Genomic DNA, 17353 nt, shown 5'->3' on the forward strand with positions numbered 1-17353 from the left:
GAAGGGACGGGGAATAGACGGATCTTCACTTCATGTCCATTCAGCAAACTATCTACAACAGTCTCAATCCTACTGTCACTCCGTGACAAAGCTCAATCAAACACACACGCCCTCAGGATCCCTGAACAACCCCACAATCTTCTCTATAAGCAAATCCATCAACTCCTCCGCAACCTCCTCATTCAGCACCAAAGTCGACGACATGATCTTCACCTCCAAGATCCGCGGCCTCTTCTCATCAACAGATGAATAAATCCATACCTCTCGTGGTACATGATCCACTGCCCTCACATCTACCCCACACTTCACCTCTCCAAGTGACAACTCCATATCATCGACCACCACGTTATTCTGATGCTGCACGATTGTTTGCAACCCTTTCCGCCTGGCCTGCGAATCCTTACTATACGCCAGCGCGTCATCCAGATCGACCGTCTCGTATGGCATAGCAGAGCGGTGTTGGTCTTGCAATGTTTGCATTAGCTCCAATCCTGCAGTCTGACGACCCAGGCGTGCAACAACGGGCGTAATATTAGCACAGGGACCAACGATTCCCTCGACCCCAGGAAGCGCAATGCCCCGACCATGAACGACCTGCCCGAATATCACGGCAAGAGAATCAGTCTTCTGGGCCAGGACCAGGGACCAAGCTGCTTTGACTGCGGTGGCTATGGTGATACCGTTGGGGAGTGATGGGAAGGGAGAGATGTTAATATCGCGAGTACGCGTTATCGGAGTCCCATTGCTGGTTGAGGTCTCGGCTGGCTGGAGGTTAAGACAGGTGATTGGCACGTCTTGGAGGAGACTATGCCAGAATGTGGTCGCTGTGGGGTCGGCTCTCAGAGTTTGCTGGTAGGTAATGTAGTCGGTGAACGGAGGGGAGTGGGATGACGGGAATGGACGAGTCTCGTTTGCGTATGCATGCCTCAGATCATTCATGAGAAGGGAGAGTGAGACGGCATCGTATTGGGCGTGAGAAAGCCTCATGATTAGTTTATGGCCGACGTCGCCTTGGCTTGCTAGGATGACGCGCATATATGGCGTTCCTAGAATCATTGGGGCATCTTCATCCTGGCGGCAAATGTCTTCGACGGTAGTGGTGGACAGGTCGGCAGCGGTCATGGCCACCCGGGTGCGGAGGATAACTTGCATGGTGGTGTCTTCATAAGGCACGAAGGAGGCTCGGAGAATTGGGTGCGCCTCCACGACACGCTGCATGGCCGTAAGGAGACGTTCCGGGTCGATAGGGCCTGGTATGTCGACCACAATGTAGCTCATCAACTGTATGTCTAGCCAGTGGCGCTGGAAGGAGGTTGTGGGAAGGACGTCAACCACGTCAGTCTTCTTGATGGGGTGAGTTGCAACTATTGTCTCTATATGGTTGCATTCATCACGTAAGGTGACAGGCGATGTGGCCTGGATTGGCTGGTTCACTTTGACCAGGTTGGTTGTCCGATAAGCAAGGTCACCCAGACGCGGAGCGTCAAAGATTGCTCGAAGGGAGAGGGCAAGACCTTGATGACGACCCTCAGCCACCAGCCGCATTGCTTGTACGGAGTCACCTCCTAGATAGAAAAAGCTGTCATCCATGCCGATCTCCGATACGCCCCTCCCAAGAACAGTTGCAACCAATTCTTGCATTTTGCGCTCCGCTGCGGTGGAAGGCATACGCTTCATCAAGGCTGTGGCGCGGTACGCATCAAGGTCAGGGCTGGGCAGAGCCAGTGCACATTGTCGGAGGCGCTTGCGGTCGGCTTTTCCAGTGCCTGATAAAGGAAGCCACTGCAGGGGAAGAAAGACTGTTGGGACCATGTAGTGCGGGAGTCGTTTGTGCATGTGGTTCTGCGCTCCCAGAGCCTCTGCTCGGAAGGATTCGGACGGAGGAAGCAGGATGGCGTCGATGGGATCGGCGGTTGCAGTCTTTGTATCCGGCTGATGTACGAAAGCAACGATGTATGGTCGTTGAGGCTGTGCAGGGGTAATCAAATCGACGATGACGGTGCTGGAATTCGAAAAGGCCTGCTGAGCATGGTGTTCAATTTCACCAAGCTCGATGCGCTGCCCGTGGAACTTGATCTGGTTATCCTTGCGTCCGACGAAGCGAATGGTGCCCGTAGATGTGTCGAAGCGAACCAAGTCACCGGTTCGGTAGATCCTGGTAGGCGACTGTCGGAGCTGTGACAGCCAGCGTGGAGCGACTGGGAAGGCTTCGTTGGTTTTCTCTGGATCCCCCAGATATCCTTGGCTCACATTGGGGCCCTCAATCAACAGCTCGCCTGTGGCTCCAAGAGGCGCCAGCTTGAGATAATTCCGCTTGTCGACGATCCAAAGGGAGCTACCGGTTGGCACGCCAATGTCCCTGCCATCCGTGGGGAAGGTGGAGGGCGAGGTCGTGCTGGCCAGAATGGTGGTTTCGGTTGGGCCATAGGCACACACCACCTGGACGTGTCCCCGCCACATATCCAAATCCGAGGCCGCTATCGGCTCGCCGCCCAGGGTTAAGACACGGAGGCTGGGAAGGGTCTCCGGCTTCAAAATCCTTGCGACAGAAGGGGTTAGGAATGCCCAAGTGACGACCATGCGCTCTATGCAACCAGCCAGGTCTTCCTGGCTCTCCGACTCGGACGGGATGATCAGACAAGCACCTGCAAATAGCGGACCCAGTATTTCCCAAAGACACCCATCGAATGCATGGGATGCAAACTGTAGCACCCTGCTGTCGGACATCATATTAACAGATGTTGTCATGATCGACGCATTACTGCACAAATTCTGATGGGTGACCATAACCCCCTTGGGGTTTCCTGTGGAGCCTGAAGTGAAGATGAGATAGGCGAGAGCTTCTGCGGCTGGTGGCATACCCACGGTTGGTAAGAGATCGGATGTTTGGGGGCTCATGGACGTGATGCGGTCGAGCCCGACTATGATAGGAGCCAAATTGGCCGCTGGACCGGCATGCGATGCTGGTGCAATTATCATATCAGCCTTGATCTCGTGGCATATCACCTGCAGTCGAGCCATCGGATGTGATGTTTCCAGAAGTGTGAAGGCAGCCCCAGATTTTAGAACGCCTAGAATGGCGATGACCGTCCATCGGGATTTGGGTGCATAGATTGGTATGATGTGCTCGGAGGTAACCCCCATCCTAATGAGCCGTGCTGCGAGACGTGACGACAGGTCATCGACTTCAGCGTAGGTAAAAATGCCGTCCCAGGCGCAAACCGCTTCTCGGGAAGCGTGGAGACGGCATTGGCCCTGAATCTTCTCATGGATGTATTCCTCGGTCGGGGCTGGCATGGCAGCGTTCCATTTCATGAGTTGCTCTTTACACTCAGGGCTGATCACCTCAAGCTCCGAAAACCGCTGCGTGGGGTCCCTCAGCATCTCACTCAGCACATGGGAGGCAGTTCGCAGTAGCGCGTCGGCCTGCACCGCAGACAGCGATAGTGTTCGGTAGCTGCAGACCAGTTGAATGGACGATTGATCGACACCGATATTGAGGGCCACATCGTACTGTAGTAAAGGTTAACTCCAAAGAAGACGGGTATTTTCTTAGACTAGAGCTCTGGGACACACCTCTGAGACATCATTTGCAGGCAGCATTTCGAGCCAGGTCGGCTGCTCGTCTGGAGCATCGAAGTGAGACATATCTTGCAAAGATACGATAGTGTTAAACAGCCGAGAGCCGACCAGGCCTGAAGAGGCATACAAGTCTGCCAACGCATAGTGCTGATGTTGAAGACTATTGGTGAGATGGGTTTGATGGGTGAGGAGTGCATTCAAGATCGAATCGTCCTCTTGAAGCTGGACGATCGTGGCAACGACATTGACTAAAGGGCCGACCATCTTCTCAACCCCGTCGACCGGCACATCTCGACCAAGGGTAGTATAACCGAAGCAAACCTCATCAGTGCCTACATAGGCGCCGAGCACAAGGGCCCAGATCATGTGGAATAGATTTGTCAATGTGATCCCGTGCTTCTGGCATAGGTCGTGCATTCGAGCATCGCGAGTCCAGGTGGCACGAATGGCAGAAATGGTACCTTCCGGATTGACTTTGTCTGGCAAAGACGTCAGTTTTGGAAAGAGACATGGCTCCACTCCCTCGAGGTAATTTTGCCAGTACGCCTGCGTCTCGGTGTTGTCCTGCAGAGAAAGCCATTGGACGTAATCTGCGTATCGCGGGAGATTTTGATGCTGTCCCAGCGAACCTTGCAACGCCTGATTGACCTCCCGTTGAATGACAGCTATCGACATGGCATCGACCAAGGCATGGCTGACATTCCACTCACAGATTACGGTGCCAGTTGAGTCGCTGGTGATGTTAATCGAGTGAGGGAGGCCCTGCGTGGGATTGGCATCCATCGCGTTCATCCGAACCAGGTGCTGAAGGCTGCCAGGGGCCATGACTACCTGGTCCAGGTGGTTGTAATCCGAAACTGGGAGAAGGAGAGTACGGAGGATGTCATGTCGGTTGATCACTTCTGTCCAAGCGTCCTTCACCCTTTCCAATGTAAGTCGATCTGTTGGCCCGCGAGAGTTAACCTGGAACCTTAACCGTTGCTGATATGCCTGCTGATCGCGCAGCTGGGCCAACAACATTCCCTGTTGCACGGAAGAGCAGGGATAGATGTTCACGACATCTCGGGCGCACAGACCCATCGATGGCAGCGTCTGATCAAGGCACTGGTTCAGTTGGTCGTAGGTGAGCGCAGGCATAAGGGGAAAGTCGGTCAACGTCTTGCGGGGGCTCTCAGTTGATAGTGTACTCGCAGCGACGATGAGAGTACGTTCACATTCTTTGAACCACTGTTTCAGTCGAGCGTCCTGCTGCATCGATTCAGGGAATATAAACTCGAAGGTTAGGCACCCGTTCGCAGTGAATGCGCTGACATCGATTAACGAAAAACGTGGTACGTTGCCGGCAATGTCTGCAGCACCGGTGCCGGACTGGATGTCATCGCCGGCCAGCTGTAGTATGGCGTCCTCCCGATTCATCTCCTGATACTGGCCCATGTAGTTAAACATAATTTCCACGACCGACTTCATGCGCCCATACGCGACCTTTCCTTCGTCGTTCAGGTAGCGCGAGGTGAAGTAAGCCCATCCGTTAGCTGGAATGCGTCGGCGCTGGTCCTTGATATAGCTGAGGGCATCGAGGAAGTCCCGCATCCTTGTCCGTGATAGACTATCCCACGGAGCGGACACCAGAGGAGACATGGTTGTAAACCAGCCCACCGTTCTCGAGAGGTCGATGGATTCAGTCCATGGCTCTCGCCCATGACCTTCAACATAGATGCTTGGACCAGGACGGTCGGTCAGAGATCGAGTGAAAGAGTACCAGAGGGCGGCTTGCAAGATTTCAACTGGTCGAGTATCAAGCACGTTGTTAGCGCTGCCGAAGAGTTGGTCGGTCACAGTCCGGTCTAAGGTGAATCTGGAACTGGATGTCTGCCCGAATGTGTTCGACTCGGAAGAAATTCCCCAGTACTTCGGGGCATCGAAGCCATCGTTTGCTTCCTGAAAGTCAGGTAGAGCACGTGTGGGCGTGAGGTGATTGGCGCTGTATTCAGCCTGTGCTCGACTCCAGGTCAAGAAGGAGACCGAGCCTGTAGCGGAAGCAAGGGAGCCTGTCTGCAGGTATTCCTCCAGCTCTCCGTGCAAGATGCGCCACGAGACAAGGTCAATAATGAGATGATGGGCGACCAGGTAGACGAGCTGAGCACCATCCGCCAAATCTACCAGATCAACGGCTAATAGCGGCCCCTCCTGAATCGACAGTGCCAACTGAGACGCAGTAAGAAGGGTCGGCAGCGACTGAGGAGCGACCTGGTTGTGTGTGGCCAACCGGTAGAAGGCACTAGCAGGATATGAACCCAGCGACCGTACCTGCTGGGACCACTGGCCGGAATCATCGCGACAGAATCTTGCGCGTAGCATAGAATGCCGCTCAACGAGAATATCTAGGCCTCCGGCGAGTTCCTCTACACTGACCCGGCGGCCAGTGCGAAGGAGCAGGCTCTGGTTGAAGTGATTCGGACCCTGTGGGGCGATTTCGAAGAAGAGTTGCTGGATAGGGGCGAGAGCAACCCACTCGCCCACCGGCTCGGCAGGTAGTGAGATTGACGCGCAGCCACTCTTTCTGGTAGCACTAAGATGGCGCATCAGTTGCTCGATGGTACGGTGTCGGAAGAGATCGGCACCGGTGATATGCATGCCTGCCGCATTGCATTTCGTGGCAACCTGCATCCCGGAAATGGAGTCGCCTCCGATGCGGAAAAAGTCTTCGTTGATTCCGATTGTGTCCGGATCAAGTGACAATACTCGCGCCCAGATAGCCTGCATTTCGCGCTCCTGAGCTGTTACCGGCCGGTCGGGGACCGTGAGGCCTGATCCAGCAGCGTATTCGTTAAGTCTCTGGCGTGGAAACTCTGCTACAATCTCACGCAAGTGGCGACGATTGAGCTTTCCAGATGCACTTAGGGGTAGACGGGAGATATGTAGATACATGCTGGGAATCATGTATTGGGGAACCATTCGAGACAGCACACTATCGATGGCCTTGACGTCCAGGGCACATTGGGTTTGACTTGGGTGCAATAGACCAACCTCTTGCTCCGATGGGTTTTGTGACGCCAATGGTTCTTCCACAAAGGCAGCCAAAAGGGGGTGCTGGTTGTCCGCACTGTGAACCATCTCGACAACGATCTTCTGCGTGCCAGGCATTAGGGGACGGAGGTGAGCTTCGACATCAGCCAACTCTATACGTTGTCCGTGAAGCTTGAGCTGACCGTCTCTTCGCCCGATAAAGGTCAGCTTGCCATCTGCACCAGCATACCGCACGAGATCTCCCGTCCGATAGAGGCGCCCTGGCTGTTGGCTATTCGGATACAGTGTTTGGAGCCATGTAGGAGGTCGTATAAATGCTTGAGTGGTTCGCTCGGGATCGTCAATATAGCCCCAGCCGACAGTGATTCCCTCAATTACCAGCTCTCCGACAGCGCCTAGGGGCGCCAGACGATCTGGGTTCTGCGGGTCAACTACCCAGCATCGACAGGCGTTGGGTCTCCCTATCAACCTATTCTCCGATGGTTTTGTCACTTCTGTCAACGCGGCCACAATGCAACACTCTGCCGGACCGTATAGTTGGACGATCTGGCGGAGCCGCGGACCCCAGATGGAGATATCCTCGGACGTCATGGACTCCCCACCTAGTCCCAGGGCTTCAAGGGACTGAACATCATCGGGGGTGATTAGTCGGAGACATGAAGGTGTGAGAAAGGCCCAAGTAATCTCGAAGTCCCGGATACAGCTGGCCAGATCCGTCTGCCTTGCGGTTTCATCGGGGATACAGAGACAGCCACCAGCGTGCCATGCTATCAGGTGTTCCATCATACTAGCGTCAAAGGCGAAGCTAGCAAAATGAAGAACCCGGGATGCTGGGCGGAGTAGGCAGGCATGAGCTACTGATGCAGTTGAAGCAGCCAGACCCCGATGATCCAGTACTATTCCCTTTGGTCGACCTGTCGAACCGGAGGTAAAAGGAGCGTATGCAGCTTGGGTGGAGCTTACGATGGGTAGAGGGGAGCATTCTTCGGGCGTTTGCTGTGATGCTGCGAATGATACACTCAGGACTGGGACCTCAAGCTCTCGAGCCTCACCGAGGAGAGACTGGGAGGTCAGGATGAGTCGCGGCCGTGCTTGATACACGATATCCTTGATTCTGTCCTTGGGATGGGCCGGGTCAAGGGTAACCAGAATGCCGCCGGCTTTGAACACCGCGAGGATTCCGGCCGCCGCCCACCTGGATTTTTCGTGGTAAAGAGCAACAAAGTCTCCGGAGGAGACACCATGTGCCAGGATCTGACGGACTATGAGAGAAGAGCACTTCTCTAGCTCCTCGTAGGTCCATTCACCATCCCAGGCACAGACAGCGGGTGCATGAGGAGTGCGGACACTCCACTCATGCACCGCATCATGGGCACATCCATCAGCAACTCTTTCGCCGGCATTCCATCGTACCAGGGTCTGCCTGTCACTGTGCGATAAGGCATCAAGTTCCATCACTGCCATATCCGGTTCGCTCCACAGTTGGGTGAGAATGAGCTCCCAATGTGCGAGCATCCGGCCCAACATGACTTCGTCCAGAACAGCTGGATCAAACATGGCAGTTAAATGCAGACTGGCACCATCAGGCTCGCACACCAACATTAACGGGTACGTATCCACGCCCTCGAGTTCTGCCACGTCTTGCAATCCTGCAAGTAAGGTTGAGCCAGATTTGGCGCGGGGTTGTTCACGAGGCTGAATTACTAACAGCGTCTGGAGGCTACAAGTTGCTGCACAAGATTCACCGAGACGGCGGATGTGCTGGAGACCCAGGTGTTCATGATCCATCCTGTTCCAGCCATCCTCTTGGACCCTCTGCAGCAGTGAGATGACACGCTCTGCTTGGTCACTGAGCGAGATGCGAACAGGCACAGTCGTGATGGTGGGACCGACCATGCGATCAATCGCCGGCACAGGTGCCGAACGACCGGTACTCACAGTACCAAAGACAATGTCCTCAGCCTCTGCATATCGCGAAACCGTCACGGCCCAAGCTGTTTGGATCTTCGTCGCCAAAGTATACTGGGATCCGGGGAGCGCTGCTGGCACGGTCAGTGAGCGGGTGCGACGTTCCGTCAGCTGGACATGGTGGTCGATGCTGGGCAAAGTAGGGAAGACACCTCCTGCGAAGCTGTCTAGGTGAGCGGTCCAGAAGGCCTGTGCCGCCGGTTTTCCCGCATTCAGGTAGTTAATGAATGGGGTGAAGGGCTGTGACTGCAAGGGCCGACCATGATAGACATCCTCAACTGCCTGTTTTAGCAGTGGCATCGACCATCCGTCATAGAGAGCGTGATGGATGGCCACCATCAGCATCCGAGGCTGGTCTTGCCGGTGAATCTCAGCCAGGCGCAGAAGGGGAGATCCAAGGGTCATGTTCGACGTTAGGTCTGGGAGGATGTCGCCATCCTGAAGATAATACGTGTCCCATGGAAGCTCTTTGGCACGCTGCACAACCTGCATTGCCGTGTTGTTGTCGGTCAGGATAATCCGCGTCCGCAAAATTGGATGCGCTTCGGCAGTCTTATCCCACGCGGCGTGCAGCCGTGCGAAGTCGACCTGCTCAGGAAGCTCACATGTCAATGTTGTTGTATAAACCCCGGGTGTCCTGGCCATCAGCGCCATCATCCCCTCCTGTAGAGCTGTGGCGGGATATATATCTTCAATATCCTCGTGTGGAATCTTGCACTGGTCCACGGCGTATACACAAACCTTCTCCACAACGTCCGCGCCACCATCCAGCAAAGAAAATGGCACGGGGACAGGCGCAGGTACTTTGACTGGGGATACCACCCTGGCTGACTTCTTCTTCCTGGATGATGAGGATGATGAAGAGGAAGACCCGGACGGGGTCTTGGAGGAAGATGAACTGCCCTGCAGCTGCTTCAGAAGAGAAGCAATATCCACCTTCTTTCCCTTTTCTCGCGCCAGCTGGGCCAGCTGGGCGGTGGCCAGCTGTAAGAAGTCGTCGTCGACTCCGTCATTAGTGGAGGAATCGTCTGGCGTGCTGAATGTAAAGCCTTCCTCCGTCGTGGACGAAGCTGAGCTTGCTGACTGCCCAGCGGGCTCACCAAATTCCGCGGCAAGCTGACGAATGGTTGGATATCTGAACATCTGAGGAACGCTCAACGACAGCTTGAATTGATCCCGAGCCATGGCCACCAACTTCATGGCAGAGACAGAGTCGCCGCCTAATTCAAAGAAGCTATCATCGCAATGGATTGCCTCAGCCTCCAGTTCGAGTGTTGCAGCCCACAGCTCCGAGAGTGTCCTCTCCAGCTCCGAAGCTGCCGTCCATTTGACGGGCTCGCTCATCTCATCAACGGCGCCTTTATGAGCGGCACTGGATGCCAGCAGTGCGGCACCCATCTCACGCAGTCGTCGCCGATCTACCTTGCCGTTGATTGAGAGTGGAATCGTGTCCAGGGCGTAATACACCGACGGGATCATATGGCGAGGCAGGGCTTCCTCAAGCGTTTGGAGGGCACTCCTAGGAAAGACAATTTGTGACATAGGCATCGACTCCTCAAAATTGCACGCCGAAGACGACTCAACATCTGCCGCCGTCAGACCACTAACAAATGCTACCAGGCTTGCTTGAGCACGCATCTTCCCCTCCGGAACGACCATCTCCACTACAACCTGTGCCTGCGGCAAGATCTTTCGCAGATGATACTCGACCTCCTGCAACTCAATGCGCTGTCCGCGCAACTTGACCTGCGTGTCCTTCCGACCCATATACCGTAGACTGCCATCGTCAGCGTAACGAACCAAATCACCTGTTCGGTACAAGGCATGCTGGGACGGAAGCCATGGCAAACTGGTAAGGAAGGCCTCCTGCGTGCGTGATGGGTCATCCAGGTAGCCACGAGTGACCAAGCGGCCTTCGACAATCAACTCCCCTACTGCTCCCAACGGAGCCAGGCGATTCGGGTTCTCAGCCTCAGTCACCCACAACCTGACGCCGGTCACAGGATAGCCCAGATTCACTGGATCATCAGTAGGTTTCATCGGTCCGGCAATGGTAACCATGATTGATGTTTCCGTAGGTCCTGCACCGTTGTACAGGTCAAGCACGGGTGCGAACCGCTCCACATCCAGCCGGGACATCGGTTCGCCGATCATGACCAGGGCCTTCAGCGTTGGCAGCGCCCCGGGATCCAGCAGCCGCCCGACGGAGGGGGTCAGCATAGCGGTGTTGACCGCAAAGCGGGAGATACAACCGGGGACGTCAGAGAGACGGTCTTCCTCGCACGGCACGCAGATACACCCACCATGTGCCAAGGTAGTGAAGATCTCCGCCAGGGCGGCGTCGAAAGTCAGCGAGGCGAAATGCAGCATGCGGGTGTGGCGTGAGAAGCGTAACGTGCGGCCATGGCCCAGGAGCACGCTGGTCGCGAGTGCACCATGGTCCATCAAGGTGCCTTTCGGGGTGCCAGTGCTGCCGGAGGTGAAGAGAATGCTGACCAGGTCCTGTTCGTCCAGAGCTGGGAACTCGTAGTCCCAGGCTGCGGGGACGCAAACGGAGGTTGTTGAAAGTACACGGGGACCAGCAGTCGCGAAGCGCTTCTCGTATGCAGGATCGGCAACGACAAGGGCGGCATTGCACTTTTGTGCCAGCCATTGCAGGCGCTTCTCCGGGTCCGTCGGAGTCGAAAGCACCAGCACGCATCCTGCCCGAACGAGGCCTAGAATGGTGGCAACGGTGCGACTCGACCGGTCTGCACACACCAAGACGCGGTCGCCCGGCTGTACGCCCTGATGAAGAAGATTGTGAGCCACCCAGGAGGATTGCTCGTGCAGTTTCTTGTAGCTCAAGGATCCATCCCAGCCGTCGATGGCAGCGCTTTCCGGCTGGCGGGTCACCCAGCCGTCAATCATCGACATCACGTTGCCGCGGACGGCTTCCAGAGGCAGCATGGTAGACCTGTCACCCAGGGTGGAGCAAAAGTCACTGGCCTGCAGTAGTGTGAGAGAGTCGAGGGCCTCGTCGGGCTGGAAGGCGAAGCAGTTCAGGGCACCCTGCAGGGCCTCGGCTAGGTGGGCGATCTCGAAGTCGGTCAAATTGGGCCAGTAGAGGAAGCCCAGTTTGATGTGGCCTTCGTGGACATCCACACTAATGGCGATGTCGTACTACGAGTCATATGTCAACAGTAGGGGTAAGCCTGGAGGCTGGATTTCGAACTCACCTCAGTCGGGTCATCCTGTTCACGAATCTCCTCCAGATCCAGCAAGGCATTCTCATCCTCCGCTGTCGGAGGCACCCATTCCATGGAGATGGCTGTGTTGAACAGTCCCTGCCCGCGTGTTTGCTTGAGACCGCGTTGTGCCTCTGCCAACGGGTAGTGCTGGAACGGCAAACTAGCGACATAATCCTCCTGGATCTTTCTAGCGAGACGAGCCATTGTGGACGCCTCGCTTAGCTTTGCGCGGCAGACCTGCATACTAAGACACAGACCAAAGATGGTTTCGACCTCGGGCACCGGCACGTTGCGTCCGGAGGAGACGTAGCCGAAGCAAACATCCTGGGATTGGGTGTAGGCGCGCAGCACCAGCGCCCAGGCAGCACGGATCGCACAAGCGAGTGTAACCTGGCGCTCTTTGCATCGCTGCAGGAACGCCGCGCTGTTGTCGAAGCCGAAGTCGCGCCGCTGCAGCGTCCGAGGCCACTTAGGGGGAACATCCGTCGGCGCAGCCTCCGCATGAGTAGGGATGTGACATCCTGTGCAGTCGGCTAAGTAGTCTGTCCAATACTTTGCACTCTCATCGGTTTGCCGTGTGCGATGGTAATTAGCAAACATGCGGTAGTCTGGGCCTCGCGGCAGGGGGGCAGTGGAGGAGCAGGCCTGGATGAACTCGCGTCGGAAAACCGACAACGCATAGCCGTCCATGATGACGTGAGAGATTTCTAGCATAAAATACGGAACGCGACCGCGGCAGGTCAACAAGAGCATGCGGTGTAATGGGGCATTGGGCCTAAAGGGCACGAGCTCCTCCGTGAACATAGCGAGAGCGGCTTCGGGGTTGAGGTCGCGCGGGACCTCACGCATTGTAAGCTCCATCGGAACGGACCGCAACACGACCGAATGGTAAATGGCCTCGGGGGACAGATCATCTACAAAGACTGTACGTAATGAAGGATGTCTCTCGACAAGGGCTGCCCAGGCCTGTTGGATGCGTTCGACGGGAGGCAGGCAACCACCCTTCAGCTGCACGCGGTGGAAGAAGCGCATGTGGTAGGCTCCAGGCCGACGAATCTGGCCGAGGAACATGCCCTCTTGCATGGTGGTGCAGGGGAAGACATCCTCCACTTCTTCCAACTGCGAGATGCCCAGCTTGCCAAGCTCGTAGTCAGTGGACAGCCGGGTCCACAGATCCGAGTAATCCACCGCCATCTCGGCCACCTGCTGAGCAGGGGTCTCCTGCACTTTTGCCAGCGAGGCAGCCTCTCGGACGCCTTCGCAAGACAGGATATGCACCATGCTAATCTTGATCTGACGAGCCCGACATCTAGCCACGGCATCGAGGGCCTTGATGGAATCCCCGCCCAGCGCGACAAATGGCTGCTGCACGCCTACCTCAGCGGCGGATAGACCCAGGGCTTCAGCCCAGGCCAGCTGGATCTCCTGCTCGAGCCGGCTGAGGCCGAGAACATGGTCTTCCGCCTCGAAGCTTCGACCGGTAATTGCGTCGAACGCCTCCTGGCTCATGTCCTGCACCCAGTTCCGCAGTTGTACGCGGTCAATCTTGCCAGAGGGTGACATGGGCATGCGCCCAACGAACGCCCAGATGGTTGGTACCATGTATCGGGGCAAAGCGTGCTGAAGTTGCGAGCGTAGCTTTTTCACCGTCTGCTGGACAATCGGATCGCGGCGGTCCAGCAGTGAGATCTCGGCAGCATTACCCTGGTTGCTAGTGCTGGTGCCTTTGACGGTCAGAATAGCAATCAGGTTGTTCTTGCACCGACCAGTTTGAGGTGCCATGGCGATGGCGTACTGGACGCCAGCCTCGAGCCCCAGTTGGTATTCCACCTCGGCCAGTTCGAGCCGCTGGCCATTGAGCTTGACTTGCGTATCAGCACGGCCACAAAAGGTGATAGTACCGTCCGAGTTCCACCGCACGAGATCACCGGTCCGGTAGAACCGGAATCCGCCAAATTGGGGATCATCTTTCGCCACGAATCCAACTTGGTCAAGGAAAGCCTCGGCTGTCTTGACGGGATTCTTGAGATATCCCATGCCGACAATAGGCCCCGAAACCAGTAGCTCTCCAATAGCGCCGACGGGAACCAATTTGTTGTAGTCCTGTGTATCTACTACCCAGCAAGCAGCCGAGTTGGGAGGACCGATATTCAACGGATCCGCATCGGGCCGTGTGATTGCCCGCGACGACGAGTTAATGGAACACTCGCTGGGGCCGTAGAACTGCCACAGATTAATCCGCTCGGACCACATGGTGACGATCTCCTTGGGGAAGGCTTCACCACCCAAACACATTGTCTTCAGGCCCGGCACGTCGTCGGGTCTCAAGGCGCGGGCCAGTGAAGGTGTCATGATAACATGATTCACCTGCCACCGGTTGATGGCGTCGGAGACGCTGGTTTCAATTTCCTCCGTCCGCGGCACACACACGCAGGCCCCGGATCCCAGACTGGTGCAGATCTCCAGCAGACTCATGTCGAAGGTGTGGCTCAGCATTTGCAGGACTCGGCTCTCGGGACCATACTTCCAACTAGGAGCGTTGCGAAGAGCGCCGTTGAGCCAATTCGAGTGGGACAGCATGCAACCCTTCGGCCGGCCTGTCGAACCGCTAGTGAAAATCACGTAGAAAAGGTCTTCTGGCTTGCCGAGAGCTTCTACCGCCGCGTCTGCAGATGGTTTGGGATAGTTGTCGATAGGGAGCGTGGGCAGGCGTTCAGCCCAGAATGATTCGTACTTCGACCAAGTTACCACAAACGGCGCTTCGATGACTTCCAGAATAGCGTCGAGTCGTCCAGCAGGCAGGTTCGGGGGCACACTGACGAAGGCTCCGCCGGCCTTGGACACAGCCAGCATGGCAACCAGAGCCGCTCCCGACCGTTCGAACGAAATGGGGACCACAGATCCGGGACGCACGCCGCGCTGCTGCAGGTACGCGGCGAGCAGACTTGCCTCCCTTACGAGGTCGGCATAGGTGAGCTTCGTGTCCCAGGCATCGACCGCCAAGGAGTGTGGGCGATTCGCGGCGTGGCGCTCGATCACATCGTGGAAACACTCCTCCCAGGTACCGGGGACATTGGCATTAAATTTCCAGATGTGTTCCAGGTGTGTCGGACTCATAAGATTGAGGTCCTTGATTAACCTGTCGCAGTCGTCTTTCCCTACCTCGGCCAGCGCCTGGGCCATGGCAGTGCCCACATTTGCTGCCTGCAGGTCGGTCAAGAGAGAAAGGTGGTAGGTAAGAGAGAGGGAGACGTGTCCTTGCTCATCACCATGAACATGTAACGATAGGAAGGACTCCTAGGTGCCCGTCAGTTTCCACAAGCCCAGCCAGGCCACTGTAATACAGGGTGACGACGCGCGTACCTCGGTCTGTGTAACGAATAACGACTCAATATCGTTCGCAAAGTCGATGATGGTATTGGCCGTATCCCCGGAGACCTGACCGGCACCCACGGATCCTGTGGGGAACAATTGCTCGGCAGCGTGAGTGAGGGCCTGGCGAGACATGTCTCCCTCGACCTTCAACTCGGCCAACGCTGTCGTGTCCGGACCACTCTTTGGTACAACGTAAAAAGCCACTTCGTCGGTGCCTACATAGCTGTATAGAACGAGGCCCCAGGCCGCTAGAATGTGGGATTCTGTCTCACTGCTTGGGGCGTTTCTTCTGCTCAGGTCGATCGCGTATGTTCGCTGACCTGCGGCACGAGTGTTATCTGGATTCGGGACATACCCATCCGTCAAGGTAGGGAAGATGCAGGAAAAGCGACTCATGTTGCGCAAGTGCTATCTCTGCACGGGAAGGCGTGACCGAATAAGTGCTATCAAAAAAAAAAGATGATGTCACTGGGTACTGAAAATTGATAACTGAATGGTCCCTCTCATGTTATAGTAATACCTGTTGGCATTTTATATATTCATCCCTTACGTTGGTCACTGTTTTTCCAGCTGCCGGCGTCCGTGGGATTAACAAGCAAACAGAATAGCACCGGACCTGCGGCTGATCTGCAGCCGAGTAGACTTTCCACTCATCCAGCGAGCTAATGTGAATTCCATTGATGCAAAGCTAAAAGCGAAGTTGCATCGGAATCGCACCGGAAAACAGTGGAGAGGGGAAGGAACTGTAACGTGACGGTAATCCGCGGTCCGAGATCCCAAACCGGGCTGAAGCCCTACTTAACGGACTCTGCGATCCCCTCTTGTTTTCGCACCCTGCAAGACGTCGATCAGCTTACTTGACTTTAGTCCGCAGCATTCAAGGAAAAAAGGAACTGCAAACAGGAAAGAAGCATGATCCCCACAGCCGACGTGCTCATCATCGGCGGCGGTCCCGCCGGCCTCGCCACGGCCCTGGCGTTATCCCGCAAGCTACATTCGGTACTGCTGTTCGACAGTCAGGAATATCGCAACCGCCAGACATCCCACATGCACAATGTCCTTGGATTCGATGTAATTATTCTCATTCTCTTGCCTATCCAGCCATGCAACATGCTAATTACTCCTACGTTGCCGTTAGCATGTGGAACCTGCACGTTTCCGCGCCGCCATCCACGACACCCTCCTGCATCGATACACCACCAATACCATCATCAACAAGGAGATCCGCCAAGCGCGCAAGCTATCCCCCGACAACATAGGAACCCGCTTCGAGGTCACCGATGAAGATGGAAATGTATATCAGGGCTCAAAACTTGTTCTCGCCACGGGAATCCGCGACATCATGCCAACTCTTGAGGGATACAGTGAGAACTGGGGCCAGCTCATCTTCCACTGCCTTTTCTGCCATGGGTATGAAGAGCGTGGCGCACCAAATGCAGGCCTACTTGTAGCATTGAGCTCACAACTACAGGCGAATCCCTCCGTGGGCCTGATCCTTGGGCGGATGGTCAGTCGGTTCGCCGAAAAAGTAACCTTGTTTACCCACGGCAATGAAGAGACTACGGTCGCTCTACAAGAAGCGGGCGCAGAGGCGCAAGGATTCACTATTGAATCTCGCCCGATTCGCTCGTTCGAACGAGTTATTTCGGCTGCTGAGGATTCGCGAGATATCCTGCGGGTCTGGCTGGGACAGCCAGACGGAAAGGAGAATCCTAGCGACTATGTAGAGATGGGGTTTCTCATGCATATGCCGGATACAGTCGTGACAAATGATTGGAGCAGCCAGCTGGGGCTGGAGCTGGATGAAAGTGGGATTTACAAGCAGAAGGATGTCACGATGGAGACCACGGTGCCGGGGGTGTTTGTGGCGGGGGATCATGCCTCCGTGGCGAAGGATGTTCCCAATGCTGCTAGCAATGCCACGTTTGTGGCTTCGGCGGTTGCGGTGCAGTTGACGGTCGAGCATTCTCAGGGAAAGTAGTAGAGTGTTATCGGGATATCTCCTGGATTGCTTATGTACGGCGTGACATGCATTATTAGAAAAACTGAACATAAAGCAAAGGGAAATTGCGACTTCAGCTGTTCCATGGCTTCAGCTCATGTTGTATGTAGCGAAGCCATTCCGGTCCGGTCGGTGATAGAGCATCAACTAATTTCCATCTGCGGACCGG

At 55.7% G+C, this 17353-nt stretch overlaps 2 protein-coding genes across 2 annotated transcripts; one reads left to right on the forward strand and one right to left on the reverse strand.

The window, feature by feature from the left end:
- Positions 1-16: 16 nt before the first annotated feature.
- On the reverse strand, positions 17-15578 carry BO97DRAFT_465346 (acetyl-CoA synthetase-like protein; the record flags this gene model as incomplete). Its single annotated transcript, XM_025699543.1, has 4 exons — positions 17-3513; positions 3577-11739; positions 11796-15104; positions 15171-15578. The coding sequence occupies 4 exons, from the start codon at positions 15576-15578 to the stop codon at positions 97-99; spliced, it is 15297 nt and encodes a 5098-aa protein (XP_025553885.1). The 3' UTR covers positions 17-96.
- A 516-nt stretch (positions 15579-16094) lies between these two features.
- On the forward strand, positions 16095-17163 carry BO97DRAFT_386621 (NAD(P)/FAD-dependent oxidoreductase; the record flags this gene model as incomplete). The annotated part of the gene is made up of 2 exons (XM_025693543.1): positions 16095-16253; positions 16321-17163. 2 exons carry the CDS (start codon positions 16095-16097, stop codon positions 17161-17163), a joined length of 1002 nt encoding a protein of 333 aa, XP_025553886.1.
- Positions 17164-17353: the final 190 nt, after the last annotated feature.

This window comes from Aspergillus homomorphus (assembly GCF_003184865.1).
Source record: "Aspergillus homomorphus CBS 101889 unplaced genomic scaffold BO97scaffold_8, whole genome shotgun sequence".
NCBI lineage: Eukaryota > Fungi > Ascomycota > Eurotiomycetes > Eurotiales > Aspergillaceae > Aspergillus > Aspergillus homomorphus.